Source organism: Corvus hawaiiensis, chromosome 4 (genome assembly GCF_020740725.1).
Source record: "Corvus hawaiiensis isolate bCorHaw1 chromosome 4, bCorHaw1.pri.cur, whole genome shotgun sequence".
In the NCBI taxonomy this organism is placed as follows: Eukaryota; Metazoa; Chordata; class Aves; order Passeriformes; family Corvidae; genus Corvus; species Corvus hawaiiensis.
Genome location: NC_063216.1, coordinates 13981943 through 14000936, shown reverse-complemented (window position 1 = coordinate 14000936; position 18994 = coordinate 13981943). Strand labels below are relative to the sequence as shown.

Below are 18994 nucleotides of genomic sequence, written 5' to 3'. Positions count from 1 at the left end.
CACAATGAAGGCACTGTTATGGTTATTACACTGGAGCATGTCACAGTGGGAATGATTGATTCTTCAGAACAGAAGGAAGCAGAACTTCTTTCTTTAGCCTCAGTCTGAAAGACCAGCACTAATATTTTGGGGTGGTTTTTTTGGCTTGTAGATTTCGGACTTGGCGTCTGCAGCCTTCTTGCTCCATTTGAATAATCAATCCCACATCAAAAACCTGGCATAACTATGCAGTGGTGATGGTTGGACTGTGCAGCCCATCAGTGTTTATGTTTTAAAAGAAATAATAAGATTTTCTATTCTCCCAAATTCATCACCCCCCTTAGCTATGCTCTTAACAAACCTGACCATGGCAGTCCATTTGTCAGTGAGACCTCCACCACCTCCCTCTTTCTACCTGGGAATTCAGGACCCGGCGTGTGCTTTTGTCTCGGATATTCCAGTTGCTCCTCACTCACCTTCAAGCAGAGACAACAAGGAGTGAGCTGGTTTGGGGTCAGTATTTCAGCTCAGTGACCTAAAGCCAGTAATTGTTTCCCAGGAGCTGCTGAAGAACTTTGGGATCCTGGAAGGGAAAAGCTGTGCAGTCCAGGACAGTGAGGCGGGGATGTTGGAGATCAGGGGTCTCCCTGGCACATGTAAGATACCAGGAGTCCAGTTAGTCCCCTGTGCCAGGAATCCCGTTCCCAGTACCTCTCCCCTCTGGATAATTCCCAATATTCCTGTATTTCCTTACAGCACTCCTGCTTTTAAGCATGTCAGTGAGTGAATGTGAAATCGAGGCAAGGAAGGTGCGAGAGCAGCAGCTGTGGAAGGCATGCAGGGCTGGAGGGAGCTTGGTGCTTCAGCTGGAGGACGTGAAGGAAGGGAGAGGAGTAAACAGGGACATACTGGAATTTGTTGATGAGAAGCTGAGCTATACTGGGAGTGTGACCCAGGAAATTAGCAGGGCAAGAAGTACTAAGGCTGAGAACTTACCTTGACACATACAACCCTTTTCCTTTCTTTCTTTTTTTTTATTTTGACCATTGCTGCAAATATTATTTCTGCTGATTTGCTTTGCAAGGAACTGTCCATCTCCTGTTCCCCTCGGATGGGTGTGTTCATGACATAATGCACGTCCATTAGTCTAAGGTGCACACACCTCCAGCCTCTGAATGCGCAGATGTGAGAGACTTTGGATGAAGGGTTGGAGCACTGCTCACTTTGCTCCAGGCAACAAAAATCAGCTCACTAGCAGAAATTCATGCTAATTCCCTGTTTACAACCACTGTTGGCTGGACTTTGTGCACCTTCCTCTGCAAGTGACTGATGTAGATTCCCTTCTTCCCTGCAGCCCTTTGTTCTCACTCAGCATTTAATTTATGCACGGATATCCGTGTGCGTGTTCATCCCTTCTACACACACCGTGCCATGCGTGTGGGGTAGCTGTGCTGAACATCACATTATTTAGACTGCTCTGACTGAACAAGATAGAATCCTGGCTCTTCTGCTAAATAAGTATATCCCTGTTTCTCCTCACCAAAAGATCTCTGTGCTTGCAGAAAAAATATGGGGAAGAATCAACCATTTGGCTTTGTGACTGTATTTTCCTACTGGTAGATCGCCAGTTGAAATCTGCAGTGTAAGAATTCGTTCATGCTGCTACTCCTATGGATTGACAAACTTTATTATATATCTGCTATGAAACCAAAAGGACTAAAATCAGATTTTGGGGGGCGCTTTTTTTTAACGTTTATTTTGAGAGAAGAGTTTCCATAGAAATCTGGCCAAAAGTCCCCCAATGTTTATGTTCAGTTTGAGTAGTGTCCAAGCCTAGTACTGCATGTCACTTACTGCCAGATTCTCTCTGAACCATGGCAGTTTGATAAGCATTACTCTAACATGCTGAACTGCTTTTCTGTGTCAAGATGCTTCCTTGGAGGAGACTGGATGGTTTGTGATAGACCCACCTCTACTTTTCCAGTACTTCTTCCACATGTTTTTGCACTAAGGTGCCCACTGCATCACAAACTACTTTGCACAACTCTAGATACTGTAAGTATGGCGAGATGCAGAAAAGAGGAGCCTCTCTTTTATTTCAGTCGTGAAAACTGACTTACTTAAAATCCCAGTTGACTCTTAAATATATAGAGTGTCTTTGCTTGTTCCTGTGACATTTCTCTGAGAGACAAGCGGCCTAGAGACTGAAAGCTGAAATTGTAAATCACAGAGCAGGACTCCTGTAAAATGCCAGTGCTGTGTAGAGATGGTTTAATTCAAGATCTTCATCTCTTTCATTGAGGTTTTGAGAGTTTTGCACATTCCCTTAGAAACAAGAAACTCCTGGACTTGAGAGGTGACTGCAGGAGGCATCCATTTCATTTCCTATTTCCCACCAATATCTGTGATGGGGCAATTTCAGTCCTAGATATGTGATCTGGAAAACACATATTCAGGTCAGCAAACTGCATGTGGGAAGTGTTTGTTGTCAGCTTGCATGCTGAGAATTTAAACCAAAGTAGCAAAAAGTTCATTCTCTTGGAAGTGATGCTTCAGAGTAGCAGAAGGTATTCTACCATTACTTCTGTTCTTTGTTAACTTTGTTTTTATGGGATTTGCAGTCCATATGTTATTTGGACATACTGGATGTCTCACTGGAAGTTGTTAAAAGAATCGAAAGCTGAGGAGTTGTCTTTTTCTTAGAAGAATGTCCCTTACACAGCTAGAGCAATTCCAACACAAATTTCAGTTTGATTTTTAGCTTTGTAATGTGCCAAAGGTACCATTTGACTTCTTGAGGCTTAATCTTCCTCTCTTTCCTAGGAGCTGATGCAGCAGAACGACATTGGCTATGTCCTGAATGCCAGCAATACTTGTCCAAAGCCTGATTTTATTCCAGAATCCCATTTCCTCAGAGTGCCTGTGAATGACAGCTTTTGTGAGAAAATTTTGCCTTGGTTGGATAAATCAGTCGATTTTATAGGTGAGTAGAAAATTTTAATTCTCTCTCAAACAGTTTGTGGGTTGCTCTGTGTGTCTGCTGTGCTGTTTTGGCTGGGGAAGCCCCGAGTGCTTTCTGGGTTGTGTGAAAATACCCTCAGGATCTGTGGACATGGTCAGCATCATTTCATAAGCACAGGAGCAAAATGTGGGGAGATTCTTCCACTGCACGTTGCAGCATTACAGAACAAAGACACTTCAGAGCTTTCAGGCAGCCTGGTAGATGCCTGATATATATCTGCAGAGGGTGGATTAGAAATTTGGACATACACCTTCTGTCTTTACCTTTGAGACGTGAACTAGCCAGATCTGAACGGGCCAAATTGTTCCATCGTGAATGCTTGCTTTTTACTTGTATATAAAATTAGAAACAATCATCTTTCCCAGACATCTAAGTAGGGCTGTTTATGTGCACATTAAAATGACGTATGCTGTGACTGCAGGATGTTTCCTGTGTGTGTAGTCATGCTTTTTCTATACTCAATGCTACTACACAGTGCTAGAGAAAATAAGTTAAGTTTTGTTTCAAGCTTCCATAAGATTTGCAATTAGCAGTTCACTTGGAAGCTTTGAATAATTTTCAGGAACACTGCTTTCTTTGCAAACTTTTCATCCTGGTATGATGCTGCTGAGTTTGACACTTGCTAATTTCGTTGCCATGCAGAAAAAGCAAAAGCATCCAATGGCCATGTGTTGGTGCACTGTTTAGCTGGGATATCTCGCTCCGCTACAATTGCCATTGCATACATCATGAAAAGAATGGATATGTCCTTGGATGAAGCTTACAGGTAGGGACAAATCTTCCCTTCCTACTAACTCTTGTGCTTGTTGGCCTGCTTTTAGGGTGGATGATGAAAGGTTCTATGACCAAGGGTAGAAGCAGACATTTTATCTGGTGGTTCACTGGCCACACTTCTGCTTTAAGCATATGTTTCCTCCAGAAATAAATTAATGGTATTGAATAGATATCACACAGCTAATATTAACTGCCCACTGCAAAATGGTCTTTGATCCAAGCAGGCAAGTACATGGAATGTAAAGTGCCTATTCAATGTATGTGTCTTGTCCTGGTTCTGGCCAGGACAGGGTTAATTTTTGCAGTAGCCAGGAGGGGCATGGCCAGGACCTGGAGGTTATTCTGTGCCTTCTGTCACTGCTGGGAGCAGGGGAAGAGTCCCTTCTGGGGCAGGGTCAGGTACTGTGGGGTTTCCACATGGTGTGCATCATTCACCTCTTTCTCGTACCCTCTGTCACCACTGTTGTGCTGTTACTGTCCATTTTCTTATCTCATTGCTGTTTCCACTAAATTGCTCTTATCTCAACCCATGATCTTTGCCTTTTGAGCCTCCAATTCCCCTCTCCATCCTGCTGCAGAGGAGCAGTGCATGGTTTGGGAGTGTTTTGGTGGGAGCACCATTCCTGAACCACAGCTGTGTGTACAAACACAGCTACGGCACACGCGTAACAGCATCTTGTGAGCCACAGGGAGAGCAGAATGGTCAGGGTTGAAGAGACAACTGAGGGTAACTTAGGACAAATGCTGGACTGGATCTGTCTCCTGCAGTTTGGTGTTTGGTAGTGCTCACAAAGAACTGCCTGCAAGTGAAATGCCCAGGAATGGAAAAAAAAAGCTTCTTTGTTGCTATTGAATTCAACCAAAGCCGGGGAGAAAGTATTTTGAATATCATGTCTCTGTGGCATTTGGTAATATTTGTGGAGACCCCCTTCCCTTTCCTCGTTTACAGATCCCATTTTTTCTCCACTTGGACTGTGAATACTTTCCTACCCTCCAGGTGGCTTGGTTGCCATTTACTATGACTTCTGTATTTAATTTAACCAACTGCTTTGTTGTGTTGCACAGAAAACGATGATTTTCTTTTTGATGGGCTCCCTGGTGCATCACTGTAAGGAGTTATGCAGAACCAACCTGAGTAATTGCCCTGGAGCAGGGGGAGAGGAGCTCCTTTGGAATCACCTGTGTGTTTGCTACAACCATCCCTAAAACAGGGATGAGGACAGAGAGATGAACACTGGATATTGCCACATGGAGCGTGATTTCCACAGAAACTTTTGTTTTAAGCTGTTGAATGTCGTTATGTGTGCAGTGAAAAAACTGCATGTAAGAGGTGCCTGAGCTGCAGCTCTCTCCTGCTTAGTGCTTAGACACTTTCCACGTTTCCCTACTAGAGCCTGCTGGCAGCTTGGTGGTGTGCAGTAATTTCAACATGAAACAGGTTTGGTTAAGAAGCTGAAGTTAAGAAGCTCAGTTATCCAGGCACAGATAACAGGCATGAATTACAGTGGATGTGGACAGATACTGTGCAGGGTCTGAGCTCAGTGAAAAAACCTGCCTGGTCTCAGGCCATAGTGGCTGAGGGCAGAGCTGTAGAGAACTAAACATTTCTAAAATGCACACACTTCAGAGAACTTCTTCAGGGAGCTTCTAAATTCCTCCATGAAATCTCCGCATTAAATTCTAGTTTTTATCTTAACCAAAAGCATTAACAGAAAACACTAAGTGCTTTTCTCTTTGCACTGTAGATGCTGAGCAACTGCTGTGCAATTTAGACTATATTTTGTTATATTTCCTTTGACATGGCTCAGTAAGAATCGTCTGCAGAACATTTCACTCATTGGTTTGGGATCTCTTGTTGGCCAAGCTTAAAAGAAAAATACTCTTCTTTGAATTAGTGGAAGTCATTAGATAAAATGTTTGTCTGACACTATTACAAAAATAAAAAGGTGATACTGTTACTTGAAGTGAAAGTCGAAGAAATAAACTTTGAAAAACTTTTGTATAATGGACTATTTAACAGAAATAAACATAAGAATGAAACATTATACATGTTTTCCAATTAGAAAAAGTAGTGTGTATTTTGAGATGAAAAAGCTTGCAAAGCTTTACAATTTGTCAGGGGATCCAGCATGCTTTCCCTACTCTTTTCATTTTTAAAAATTCTAGTTTTAAATTTGGAACTGCCCAGTATTTTAGAGAGAGAGGAGAAAGTGGAGATGAGGAGAAAGGGGAGAGAACAGAGTGTTGGGGACACTACCAGAAAACAAGGCAAGGAGGACCTTGCTTTAAATAACTAACCCAAGTACAACTAACTTTGACTGGAAAAAAATGAACAAAGACTAATAATTCCTGGGAGCAAATTGCTAAAAACCTTCACATCAAATGCTAAGAGGGCAAACTACAGAATTTCTCCTGGGGAGACTCACTAGATTTCTCCATTTGCCAGTGTTACACTTCATGGTGGAAGTTTCCACTATCAGCTCGTGTAACCTGATATTCCAGGTCATAGTGTCAGCTTGACTACTCTTAGTATTGTTTGTTCTTTGGCAAATTCAAAAAAATAGTAATAAAAAATGCAAGTTTCAACATTTTTCATGTGCTAGCATGAACACACATACATAGGTACACCTTTCCATTTTTCTCACACTGCTTTTAATGCCTGCACACTCATCATCTGTACACTTCCCCAGACAGGTTTTATTTTTAATAGTATTTAATTTTCCCAGTGACACATTATATGTGTGTTTGTACTAGATTTAGCTCATCAAGGTTTCTTCCCTTTTTAATTCTTTTGTCATATGGTTAATCATAGTTCCAGGAATGTTTTTTAGAAAAAAAACCAAAAAAAAACAAAACTGGAGGAGGAGGGATTTGGGCAACTCTGTTTTGCAGCCTGTTAAAAGCAAAGTACTTATTTATCCATGTTGCAAATCAGTGAGGTAGGAAATATGTCTTTATATTTAACTTTGAAATAAATAGTAGAAATCACGTGATACAAGTCTTTCATACATTTAGAATCCTGGTTCAGCAAAACATTTTCAGTACCATTGCACTTTCAGTGCATGAGTGGATTGGCACACCTGTGCCAGGCCAGGCTGCTTCCTACAGCACCCCAAAATAGGTGAGCTCTTGCAGGGGTTCGGCAATCCCGTTGCCCTTTACTGCTGAACACTTGCAGGGCTTGAGAGAGTGTTTTTGTTGTAATGCTGCATTTGCACCTTTCTGCTTTTGGTCATCACATCAGTGGTCAATAACAGTGTGGGGTAGAAATCACTGGCACTTGCTGGACAAGGTCAGAATGCAGCAGGGCTCTCTGTCTTGCCTGACAACAACAAACAGGGTAGGCAGTGCAGTGGTGACATGAGAGAGGTGACAGGAACATGTGATGTCAGTGGAATGGTGGGGAAGGTGTCCACTCTGTATCCCATGGGAAGTGGTCTCTTTGCTAAAGCTCAAGTGCTGTTCACGCAAAGCTCCCAGGGTTCTTGACTCTGGTTAGAAAGCAAGGTAGCAAAGATCCCACTGGTGAAGTAAATAAGGAAAATTATTCACTTGAATCACTTGTGGACATCATGAAGAGTTAAAATGTTTCCTCCCCCGCCCCCCCCCCCCCCCCCCCCCCCCACTTTTTAGCCACCTTTTAAGCTAGAGAGACAATTGAGAGCGTGCAGCATTATTTTGCTTTAAACTACCTTTTTTAAACTCCATCCTCAAGTTACTTAGGCTTGATTGAACCGTAGCCCAGGTTAAGAATAGGCTGTAGACATTCACAACACTCACTTTAGGGATATCTTATACCTGAGCAGCAGGTTCTTGAAATAATTCTTGGTTTGTTTGTCCCCTCTTACCAGATTTGTGAAAGAAAAGAGGCCAACCATTTCTCCCAACTTCAACTTTCTGGGCCAGCTTTTGGACTTTGAGAAGAAGATCAAGAACCAGAGCGGCCAGCCTGGCCACATCAGCAAGCTGAAACTCCTGCAATTGGAGAAGAGCAGCGAGCACGTGCAGGTGCTGGAAGCGGGGCCGAGCAGCCTCTCCACGAGCCAGCTCTGCCTCGCCGCTGCCTCGGAGCTGCTGGAGCCCAAGCCCACGGACGGTGGCCCTGCGCCCCGCGGGCACGCGGCCCCGCTGGAGGACGGCCCGCTGGTACAGGGCATAAACGGGCTGCACGTCTCCCTGGACAAGGTGGAAGACAGCAACCGGCTGAAGCGCTCCTTTTCCTTGGATATCAAATCCGTGTCCTACTCCGCGAGCAGCAGCTGCGTGACTGCATCGGTGCAGGGCTTCGCATCCTCCGAAGACACGCTGGAGTACTACAAACACGCGGCCGCGCTGGAGGGCGGCAGCAAGCTGTGCCAGTTCTCCCCCGTGCAGGAGGTGTCGGAGCAGAGCCCGGAGAGCAGCCCTGACAAGGAGGAGGCGGCCCCGCCCCAGGAGGCCCCGGGCCCGTGGCCGCTGGACAGCCCGGCCTCACGGCCACACGCGGGCCGGGCCGGCGGCAGCACGGCCGCGCCTCGGCCGCTCCCGTACCCCCTGCACCGCAGCGGCAGCGTGGAGGACACCTACAGAACCAACTTCGTGTTCGGGCTCTCCACCAGCCAGCAGCAGCTGGCCAAGTCCGCCGCGGGGCTGGGCCTCAAGGGCTGGCACTCGGACATTCTGGCCCCGCAGCCCTCGTCCCTCACCAACAGCTGGTATTTCGCCGCCGAGTCCTCGCATTTCTACTCGGCCTCGGCGGTGTTCGGGGGCGGCGCCGCCTTCCCCGCCTACAGCTGCAGCCAGCTGCCCTCGGGCTGCGAGCAGCCCGGCGCCGTGCGCAGGCGGCCCCGCCAGGCCGACCGCGGCGACTCCCGGCGCAGCTGGCACGAGGAGAGCTCCTTCGAGAAGCAGTTCAAGCGCAGGAGCTGCCAGATGGAGTTCGGGGAGAGCATCCTGGCGGATAACAGATCCAGAGAGGAACTGGGCAAAGTAGGCAGTCAGTCAAGTTTTTCAGGCAGCATGGAAATCATTGAAGTGTCCTGAGGGGCAGCGGCTCATGTGACTCTGCCAGAGTCGCTTCCCCTTCCAGGCCGCTCCCCCAGCGTGTGAGAGGTCCCTGTAAATCTGAAACTTTGGGTAAAAAGGTGGGGGGAGGGAAGAAACGGAGGCTTCGGTGTGAGCCGGGGAAAGGTTGGTACTGCAGAGAAGGGACAATGGCCTCTGCCCGAGGAGACCCGAGTGTGCTGCTGGGCTTTTCTCCTCCCCTCCCCGGGAGAAGGGCAGAACATTTCACAGACCTTTCCCTGTCAGAGGAAGCAATTCTATGCAATGGATTGCACGTCCTTTCAGTGGCTTTTAACAAGGAAGCTCTCTTGGTGTCAGACCCGTTCTCTGGTTCCGCTGAACCACACTCCTACCTGTCAGAACTAGTTTTGTTCTCCCCTTCCCACTCCCCACGTCTTCACCAGTGCACCTTAGCCCTGACACTGAGCCAACCTCTGGAGGGAGACCTTTTTCCTGTAAGAAAAGGAGACTGGGAGCGATTCCAAAGGCCATAGGGACCGGTTACAGCAAGGCTGGTCTGAACACACCGTTCAGACAAATGTAAATACTGGTGTAAGTATTGTTCTAATGGATAGGCTTTAGGTGATTCGCTAGAGAGCTGCTTCAGAGAAAAAAAACAAAAACCAGTACCTCAAAGATACACAGAATAAACTAGGGCTTTATGGCTGCCACATGCTGGTAGTCAGTTCAATGTGAACAAGTAATGACTGGCCACGTTTGATTATTTTTTTTTTAAAGCTGTCTACGCACAAGTGTTTCAGCTGGCTCAGCAGCAGTTCTTAAAAGAAGATGAATGAACCATACTTAGGACTGTTTCCCCCAGTCTTTTGATACAGTATTTGTATGTTTGATATTAGGCTGGCTTCTGGGAGACAGGTAGCTGCCTTGGCTTCTGAGCTATAATGGAGTGGTTGATAGGTAGGGCTACATGCAAGAGAAGCGGCTGGTACAAGTGGCCACAACAGGCTTTTCTTGCCCATTTACAATTCAACTTCTCAAAACCAATTCAAATGTGTTGGGGTTTTTTTAAGGTAAAAATGAGTTGGGGTGGGCTTTTGACCTTAACTGAGCAGTTCCAGTGTGGAACTGCAGACGCTCAGGGCTGTAGCGTGTCCTCACCGTCGGCACCCCAGGGCAGACACCTCCAGCTCGAGGAGGTGTCACATCCCTGGTTTCCCAGGAGATGAGGCACAGCCCTTCTCATGTTTTTGACAGCAAGCAGGTGCTTCTCCTCCCACCTTGGCTGCTGCTGACCTTGGGCTACATGTGCATGTTGCCGTGAGAGGTTTATGGTCAGCAAGGGGGAGTACCAGAGCCACTGTGTAAAGCTGCATCCTTCCTGCTCCCAGGGCCTTCCCCAGCACCCCTCAGAACACGTGTGTTGAGGGGAAACTATATTGTTTTGTCCCATTTCAGTGCAGGCAGCTGAAAATTGTAGTAACAAATAATTAACCCTGGACAACAGCTTTAAAAAAAAAATTGTCAGCAGCAAACTGAAGCCCTAATTAAAGTCAGCAGCTTGGGTTATATTTGGGGTTTTTTTACTGTAAGTTTAGCTAGTTTGTGACTCAAATCTCAGGTTTTACTATACTGAAAAGTGGAGAAAGTTTTTGTCATTGTTTTGTTTTGTGGCTAGGATGTGACTTTAATTTCCTACAGTGGACCGTTGAAAATAGCACTGAAAGCTACAGCATTGATTAACTTGATCCTAAAAAGTGCAAAAGGCACAGAGAGAGGAAGCACCAGGAGTCACTGAGCCCAGAGGCTCTTTGTGCTGGATGATGGTTGACATCACCCTGGACACTGTGTCAGGTGTTGGCTGTTCATGGAACATGCTGCCACTTGTCACTGTTTACATCTCCAGTGGAAGTGATTACATCACGACTATTTTCAGCTGTGCGTGTATTTACCTATGTAAACAGCTGAACAGGGCTCCTCTCAGCCACATTTCAGGAAAAGCCCATGGCTTTGATTAAAAGCAGTTAATGGGAGTTAACACGTATCAATCTCTAGAGGCAGAAACAGATTCTTCCTCTTTTGTGCTCCTTCAGACTGTGTGTTTGGGGTTGGTTTGGTTGATTGCCTTCTGAGGAACTGAAATCTTGTCTTGTGGCTCCTCGTGATTCCCAGTGTGTTCTGGATGTAGGCTCAGTACTTACAGGGGGCAGGTTCCCATAGGAGGAAGCCTTAACCCCATGTCCTGCACAGGGTGGTGCCCAGCCTGGCTCATACCTGAACTAGAGTCCTGTCCCTGAACAATACTGGAAATGGTTTGCAGAAGTCTGGAAAGCAAAGTGGAGGATGTGAGAGGGAAAAATGTGTACATGTTCAATATGAATATAACGCATGGCATTTGGTGTGTGGCATACTTGGCATGTTTGGTGTATGGCAAGCTGGTGAAATGGTTCAGAGAGATGTGAGTTTCTCATCTTGTTGTGTCATGAGCATTACCTGTATGTTATGATGAAATAAAATCAGAAATGGTACCTGTTTATACAGAAGGCTGAGGAAGGAGTTGTGGAGTGTTTTACCTGCAGCAGGACCTGCTCCCCCCAGCATCCAGGAGAGGAGGGGCCTTGTCCTTTAGGGAACACGCCCTTCCCTGCAGGTGTGTTCATGAATGACAGGGCTGGAGCAGCTTTAGACCAGTTGTCACAAGCAGTGGTGATTTTACAGCACCAGTAACCATTCAGGCCTCTTACCTGTCCCTGACTATCCCCTTCCTCTGCTCCGTTGATGAGCAGCAGTGGCACTTGTCTGCATCAACACCTTCCACTGTCTGATGCAGGTGTGAGTAACCTGTTCCTCAGGCAGCTGGGGCAGTCTTGTTGAAGCAAGTATTTCAAATTGATGAAGTTACCCAGAACGAAGCCCATGCTTTGTTCTTGCCTCCCATACTTCTTACTTGAAGAATAATTTAATTACTCGTTTAAATACTTGTTTTGACTGATGCTGTCAGACTTGAAGCATTCAGAGCAAGTTCTGCGTGCTGAGATTGGAGCACACCCCCCCACACTGCTTCAGAGAATGGCTCACACAAATATAGCATAGATTAGAATTAAAAGGGGCTGCCACAGCTGTATCCTTAGAGGGCAAAGCTGTGAATTTAGGTAACAGCATCTTCAAACTCAGGTGCAGTAACAGAAGATTTTTCTTTTGAGAATTTCAAAGCACAATCCCAGAAAGGGACATGCAAAATCTTCAGCATCTCTAAAATAAACCGAACCATCAGTCAGAGCACAGGTAACAACCTGTGTGAGTTTCTGTGCTTACTTTCTACAAACAAGATGGTGCAGCTCTCAGAGAAGAAAACAAGAACCATGCAAATTCAATGGCATCATCAGCTGCTTAGCCTCCAGAACAGGTTGACATGACAATCTTCTATGATTTAGCTGCTCACCCCACTCCAAAGTCCACTTCTGACTGCAGTAGCTCTGTTCCCTCAAGTTGTGTTTTTTGAAGCATTCACTTCAGCTTTCACCACTCTTCCTGCCTGCTTTGCAGGACTTGCTCTGCTCCTGTTCCCTCCATCCCTCCACTCCTGGCCCTGCCACCAGACAGCTCTGGGAAGAGACAGTCTAACTCCACCTCCAGTCAAAACCCAAGGGGCAACTGAAATGTGCCTCATGCATGTCAAGACTCAATTTTCATTTCACTGCTTGGCATTACTGGGAAGAGGTCCCTGAGGTCACTGGGCTCTTGATGTAACCATCACAGCGACATTCCTAGAATGAAGTGAACTGAAAACAAAGCAAACCTCCCCCCAGCATGGATCAGGTAGCCCTGCTTTTGAGGGGGCTGGGGAGGATAAGAGAGTGGAAATGTGGTGGTTAGGTGAACTACTGTCTTTACTAACTATTCATCAGCTAGGTGCTCAGTACACTGTGACTCACAGCACAAGTTATAAACTGACTTCTACCAGAAAGTGGGGGCATGAAAAGCCCAGAACAAGGGGGACAGCACTGGGGTCCTAATAACACTGGTACTTTTTAAATCCAAAATTACTGCGATTCAACCAAACTTAGCTAGCCAGACATTTGCTGTAGCTAGCCATACACCTAGCTAGTCTGTATTTGTTAATAATCTGTGATAAAAGTAGTTATTCTAGCACTTTCAGACAGTGTAGCATACACAGTACCACTACTCTATTATACACACAAACCCACAACTGAGAATTCAGGTAGAACAGTGTTCCTAATACATCAGCTTTGCCTGGCAACAGCACTTTCCCTTTGAACCCTGCCTGCAAAGAACTTCTTGGCCCTCAGGTCCAAATGGTTGCTCTGAGGCAAACTGAAGTGTTTCTGCAGTAAAGCCTTCAGCTAATTCTGCACTTCCAAGAATATTAATAAGAGTCACCATAAATAGAAAAGGAAAGGGAGCTATTTCTTGCCTTCTGCAACTCCCACCCCTCTGGGAAGGGGCTGCTTTCCTGGCATGTAAAATGCTGCCAAACACTTCTGGAGCATTGTCCTGCTGGAAGGGATTGCTCAGTTTAGGAGTGGATTTCAGCTGTCATTTCCAGGGACCCTCACCATGCTCCACTGCTGTACAAAGCCAAAGTGTGACACTACAGGCAATGATGAGGCTGGGGCATCAGGCCATTTAGAAAAGAACAAAACAGCAGCAAAACAGCAAGAAACACTAAATTTGCCTCTCTTCATTTGTTCAGTATCCCCTGTGCAGGTGAGAGTCCATCACCACTCCGCTTTCCCAATGCCATGAGAACAGTGCTGCAGGTGCTTATCTGCCTCTAAACCACTGATGAAGTGTGTTAGAGTAACCTGTTCCCTGCAGGAAACAGCTCCATCCCGGGATTCCCTAAGCTCACCAGGTTCCCAAGAGATGCTCCTGGAAGTAGAGCAGGCTCCTGCCTCTTCCTGTGGAGGGAAGTGCAGTGGTGCTCTGCAGATTCCAGGGCTGGAATGCCATCCCCAGTCAGCTGCCCACACCTGGGTCAGGGAAGCCCTTTTGCTGGGATACACACATAAACTGCACTGGGAAGTTCTCTCAAATCCCTCTCCATACAGAGAGACTGTTCACATACCCAGTGTTTTGACAAAAAGTACAACCCTGCCCATTTATTTCTGGTTGTGTCACTGTCCCACAGCACACCACTGTATTTCACAGGATCATGGAATTAACGAGGTTCCAAAAGCCCTTTGAGATGACTGAGTCCAACCTACAACCTAACATCACCTTGTCAACCAGACCATCCCTCTGGGGTCAGCACTCACCCTCCGGCTGTAAAAATACAAAGCTTTTAAAAAGACAGGATTATTTTAGGCAGCTGACACTGAGAATTGCCCTTTGAATCCTCCCCTCCTCCCCCAGGCCCCAGGAAGATTATTTTGTGAGGCTCTAGCTGCCACCCCACTGCTGGTGAGTCCCAAGCATTGCTGCTCACATCTTATATTCAAACAAGCGCCATCCAGAACCGGGACAGCACTAAGGGAAAAAAACCAACCAGCATTTATTTTCATTCTGGGGACATTTCCTCACAATCCCAGGGCAGAGGCAGCTGAACTCAGGCACCTCTGTGGCACAGAGTGGGTGCAAAGTAAAGCTGAGATACGCCTGCACTGCGGTGAAAAGTGGGAATGAAGAATGAGCAATAAGGCAATTGGAGAAACAACACACTTGGAAAAGAGCCACACCAAAGGTTTTAATGCTGGAGCTGCGGAACACGGAGCAAGTAGGAAGCTGAACAGGGTAACCACCCATAAACCATGGAGTGCTCAGCCACAAGGCTGGCAATCAAAATACCCTCTGGCAGTTTGGGAACGGGAGGGACATTACAGCAGTACCTCGGGAAACTACTGGCACACAGTCTGAGAGAGGGGCTGGCTCATGCAACCAATGGGCCTGTGACGACGTGTATTTCTGCTCTTTCTGTGTAAAAGCTTAGAGGAGGGGAAAACACACTTTAAATATTCAAGTATATTTAAATATATTTAATTTAATATATATATATTTTAAAAGAAACAAACAAAAACTCTTTTCTCTCCCCTTCAGCAGATCTTCACAGGACCCTGCAGGTAGGTTGGCACTTTAGCACCCTGTCAATGCATTCAATGACAAAACCAACGGAAACAACAAAGCAAACCTGCTCTGCGTGGGCAGCACAGGGACCAGCATGGGACACAAGGAGCACCAGTAAGGAGCACCACTGGCAGCACAACGGGGAACTTGCAACAGCAGAGTCAGGGGAAGGGCCAGAGAAGCTCAGGCCAGAGAGGAACCACAGATCCAGTGACTCGTCCTGCTCCCCCAGCTTTTCACGTCTCAAGAAGCTTAGCCTGTACCCCAGACCACACACCACCCCAGAAAGCAGATAAGGGCAGCAATGTCTGGTTTCAGGGGAGGACACCAGATTATTCCCCACTCATAGCACTAAATTTGTGGTAGAAGTAACAGCTGGTACGTTCAAGAAAGATACCTCAGGCCTCCTCCAAGAGTGTTTGGCTTGGAAGAGGAAATTCACAAGCAGAAAGGTAATTTTCCAAGGTAACATCTCCAAGCCTCTGCTGAACAGCGTGGGAGAGAAGTGTCAGTCTCACCCTGAGCATCACCTGCATCTGAGCTGAAGCTGAAAGCAGCATGTGGAGCTAAGCCAACAAGGAGCAGCCAAGCAACAAACAGCAGCTCAAGAAGATGTGGCAGGATGTGTCTCCCCCTCAGCAAGAGGGCCAGAGACTTACAGTTCCTGAAGAGAGTGACAAGGTTTTAAATAAAACTGTAAACCATTGTTCAAGGACAGTTAGAGGGTGCATGCTTCTTACAGTACCCATACAAGAGACTTATCACCTGTGGAATGAAGGTGATGACCTGTGAACATTGGAAAAGGTTAGCCTTCACACTTGAGCTCTAAGTTTCTTTCTAGTTCAGTTGTTACACCTTCCACAACCTGCCCTTGCTGTTCAAGAAGCTCTGTCTGTGAGGCTCTGCAGCACAGCCACAAGCTTAAAGACCAGTGTTCCTAGGAATAAACATTTTTTCCCATTCTCAGCCCAATGCCTTGGTGTTTTCTGGCAAATGAGGAAGGACCTGATTTGCAGCCCTGCTCCTGCAGCCTTCAGTTGGGAATACTCTTCCTTTGCCCTCATTAGCACTGCAAGGAGCCCTGCTTTGATCTGATACTTAATGGCCTGAGGCCAAATGTCTACAAGCCTCAGAGAAGTGTCTTACAGGAGAGAGCATCTGCCTTGAGATGCAGTATCAGGATCTTCCCACTGGTACAGGCTTCCAGCACACCAGGGCGTGGGACACTCATGATCCCGTCTGGCAGACAGCTGAATGCTGCACATTTTAAACATCCAGACAGCATCATCTGGACAAAGAGGACAAAAAGGGCTGCAACCACTATTTAAAGTAACTCAATATTCTTGTGTGTCTGATGGTGGGAGGCAGAGACATATTCCATGATGGACAGTGAGGACCCACAAGGGGATAGCCATGACAAGCAGCTTTTCATGGGTTAAATCTCATAAAAGCTTTTAACAAACCAAGTGTAAAACATGGCAGGAAGCTTGAACAAGGATGGAATTCTGATGTTTTATCCTGGGCAATACACAGCATATGCCTATTTATGTTCAACTGTATAAAACCTCTGGGGTTGGTGCAGCAGGCAAGGAGACCCACTGCTGCCTTTGCTAAAAAAAAAAACCTCCTGCTGAGTTCCCTGCCCTCCCTGAAGCAGTCTGTCCCTCTTCCCAGGGCATTATTCCAGAGGACTTCATTTCTTCATTTCATAGTGTTCAGCAGGCCCTGGGATCAACCACCACCGTGGTTCAGATGCACCTCTAAGTTGGCTGCAGTCTGCATGACACTACGTGGCCTTTGGGAATGCAACAAGAGCACAGCCTGTTGCTTCTTGCCACCGGGCAGTAATTATTACAAAAACCTACTGCACTCTTACTTCCAAATGCTCAGAGACAACCTTTTGCTGAATAAATGCTCTTAAGCACTAAGACGTATCGAAGCAGGCTGCCTTTGGCAAGTGACCCTACCTTGTGCTGTATTGGAAGCTGGGTTGTCCCTGACTGTCCTCACCACTGGAACTGCACTCCTGACATACAACAACCCTTGGGGTTCATGGGCTCTTCAGCCCTGGCTCGCCTGGGAGGAGGCAGGAACATCCTGCTGCCTTTGGAGCAGATGGCTGAGAAGGGCCCCGTGGTTTCAGGCACTCAGCAAGGTGCCAACGCCAGCTCCCGGCACAAGGGCAGCTACACCAACACAAAGAGCCAAAGGACTTCTCGTGTCTCTCCCCTCCACCCTCGTCCACTTGAAGGTAAAGAAGCAGCTGCACCCGACTGGTAAAAAAGACAGCACCAAGGTAACGGGAGTGTCCGAATAAAAAAACCACCTTGTGTCCAACTTTGGGATACAAAGTGAGCAGGTTGGTACCGGTGCCTGTCAGACGGACATGAAATGCCACCAGCTGAGGCATGGGGACATTGCCAGGGCAAGGGGGAGAGGAACACTAAGGTTTGCTTTACATTAACAGACATACATACCTAGAACAGCTACTCCTTTACAGCCTCATAAATTAGGGATCCCATAGAAAAAGGAGCCTCAAGGACATGCCAAAACCCTGCCATGCAAACCATGTTAATTATGATAATAGGCAGATTTTAATAAGCCAGTTCCTGGCTCCCACACTTTCACCTATAAAACGCATATTTCCAAGGCCAGAGGATCTCAGAAATACCTTCCAGCCATCCAACTGTCTAAACCCCAATGGCACACAAACTATGTTAGAGGGTTCATCACACCCCATATCCCTTTGAATTTTTTTAGTAAAAAAAATAAAATAAATCAGATGAAAGAAAATTCCTCCTCTGTAAACCCCAGCTAGTCACAGCAATGAAACAAATGTGTCTGCACAGGCGGTGTAGTGGCAAAGGAGACAGGAGGGCAAGAGAAGGGAGATGAAGGAACGGTAAATCATCTCCTCTGGGGAGCTCCTGGATTCCTGGCTGTGCGGCTCTGGCAGCTGACGCTGCTCTCCCTCCGGTGCCCTGGCAGAGAGTCCGGTGGCAGCGCCGCCCGCTCCAAAGAGCCGCCAATGCAGCCTGTTGGAAGCGCGGCCGTGCGGAACGTGGAGTGTGGAAGGTGAGGAGGGGGAGCTGCCGAGCGCTACAACCTCAGCTCCCGGTCGGGTTTCATGGAGAAGGGCTCCAGCCGCTCCCCCTCTGGCAGGAGGCTGTTCAGCCGCTCCATCAGCGGCACCGTCTGGTCGATGCCCATCTGGATCCGGCGCAGGATGGCAGACATCTCGTTGACCTTCTGGATCTGCTCCGCGTACTTGGCGTACTTCTTCTGGCGCTCCTGCATGAGGCTGTAAAGAGTTTCCACAGAGAGGTCCATCTGTGTAAAAACAACAAGCACAGCAGGGCTCATTAGGACAACTGCTGCCGCAGACCTTTCAGCACACTGTCATTCCCAAGAACAACCACCTTAGATGCTCCACTAACCAGAGGTAACAGACAGGTACAGAGGAGCTCCTCATAACCAGTCTGTCATGGAATGGGATGATTTGTAGTTGTATACCAGGGAGGACATAAGATGACCTCAGTTCTCCACCCAAATACCTAAATATCTGATCAGAAAATTCTTCATTTGCAGGACTGAAAGCCAACAGGTGCTGCCAGGGATTTCCCAATAAACCAATACACACATCCTCCAAGTTATCCAAACCCAGGGAACCTGTGCCCTCTGCCTACACCTGAACTATATTTCCACTGGAGATCATTCATTTGCAAGTGTTAAGCTCTACCATAGTTGCCAGTGTTCAATTTTCCCTGTTTAGCCAGGTTACTCTGCAACTAAGCCACAGCTGTTATTACCATCATCATCTGGAAAACTCCTGCCTTGAGAGAGCCACAGTGGATTGCTAGTGTCCCTAATTTCCCTGAAACCCAAAAATAAGAGTGTCATAAGTGACCCCAGGAGAGACATTAAGTAAATTAGCCATGCAATTAAACACAGTCAGTAGCCAAACATGGCTCGAGCATGATGACAATGACAGGAACTGCAGTGCTGTTCCTGCCATTGAGTGATGAAGGCAGCCTTTATAATTCGCAGCCCATTTTTCTCTTCAGCCAGACCTGCAATCTCCAGGCAGGATTCAGCCACTACCTTACACACCAGCCCAGTCAGATGGTTTAAGCA

The 18994-nt window shown here is 46.9% G+C and overlaps 2 protein-coding genes across 8 annotated transcripts in view; one reads left to right on the top strand and one right to left on the bottom strand.

Annotated features, from left to right (window-relative positions):
* DUSP16 (dual specificity phosphatase 16) overlaps positions 1-11319 on the top strand; it is a 64033-nt gene extending 52714 nt beyond the window's left edge. For all 4 annotated transcript variants that reach the window (XM_048302761.1, XM_048302760.1, XM_048302763.1 and 1 more), the window contains exons 6-8: positions 2803-2962; positions 3644-3767; positions 7627-11319. In XM_048302761.1, coding sequence (XP_048158718.1) covers positions 2803-2962; positions 3644-3767; positions 7627-8797 — 1455 coding nt within the window. In that variant the 3' untranslated portion in view covers positions 8798-11319. The remainder of the gene's footprint in view (positions 1-2802; positions 2963-3643; positions 3768-7626) is intronic.
* A 3139-nt stretch (positions 11320-14458) lies between these two features.
* BORCS5 (BLOC-1 related complex subunit 5) overlaps positions 14459-18994 on the bottom strand; it is a 65893-nt gene continuing 61357 nt past the window's right edge. For 3 of the 4 annotated variants that reach the window (XM_048302765.1, XM_048302764.1, XM_048302766.1), the window contains one exon: positions 14459-18190. In XM_048302765.1, coding sequence (XP_048158722.1) covers positions 17679-18190 — 512 coding nt within the window. In that variant the 3' untranslated portion in view covers positions 14459-17678. The remainder of the gene's footprint in view (positions 18191-18994) is intronic. The other variant, XM_048302767.1, reaches the window with a different exon arrangement.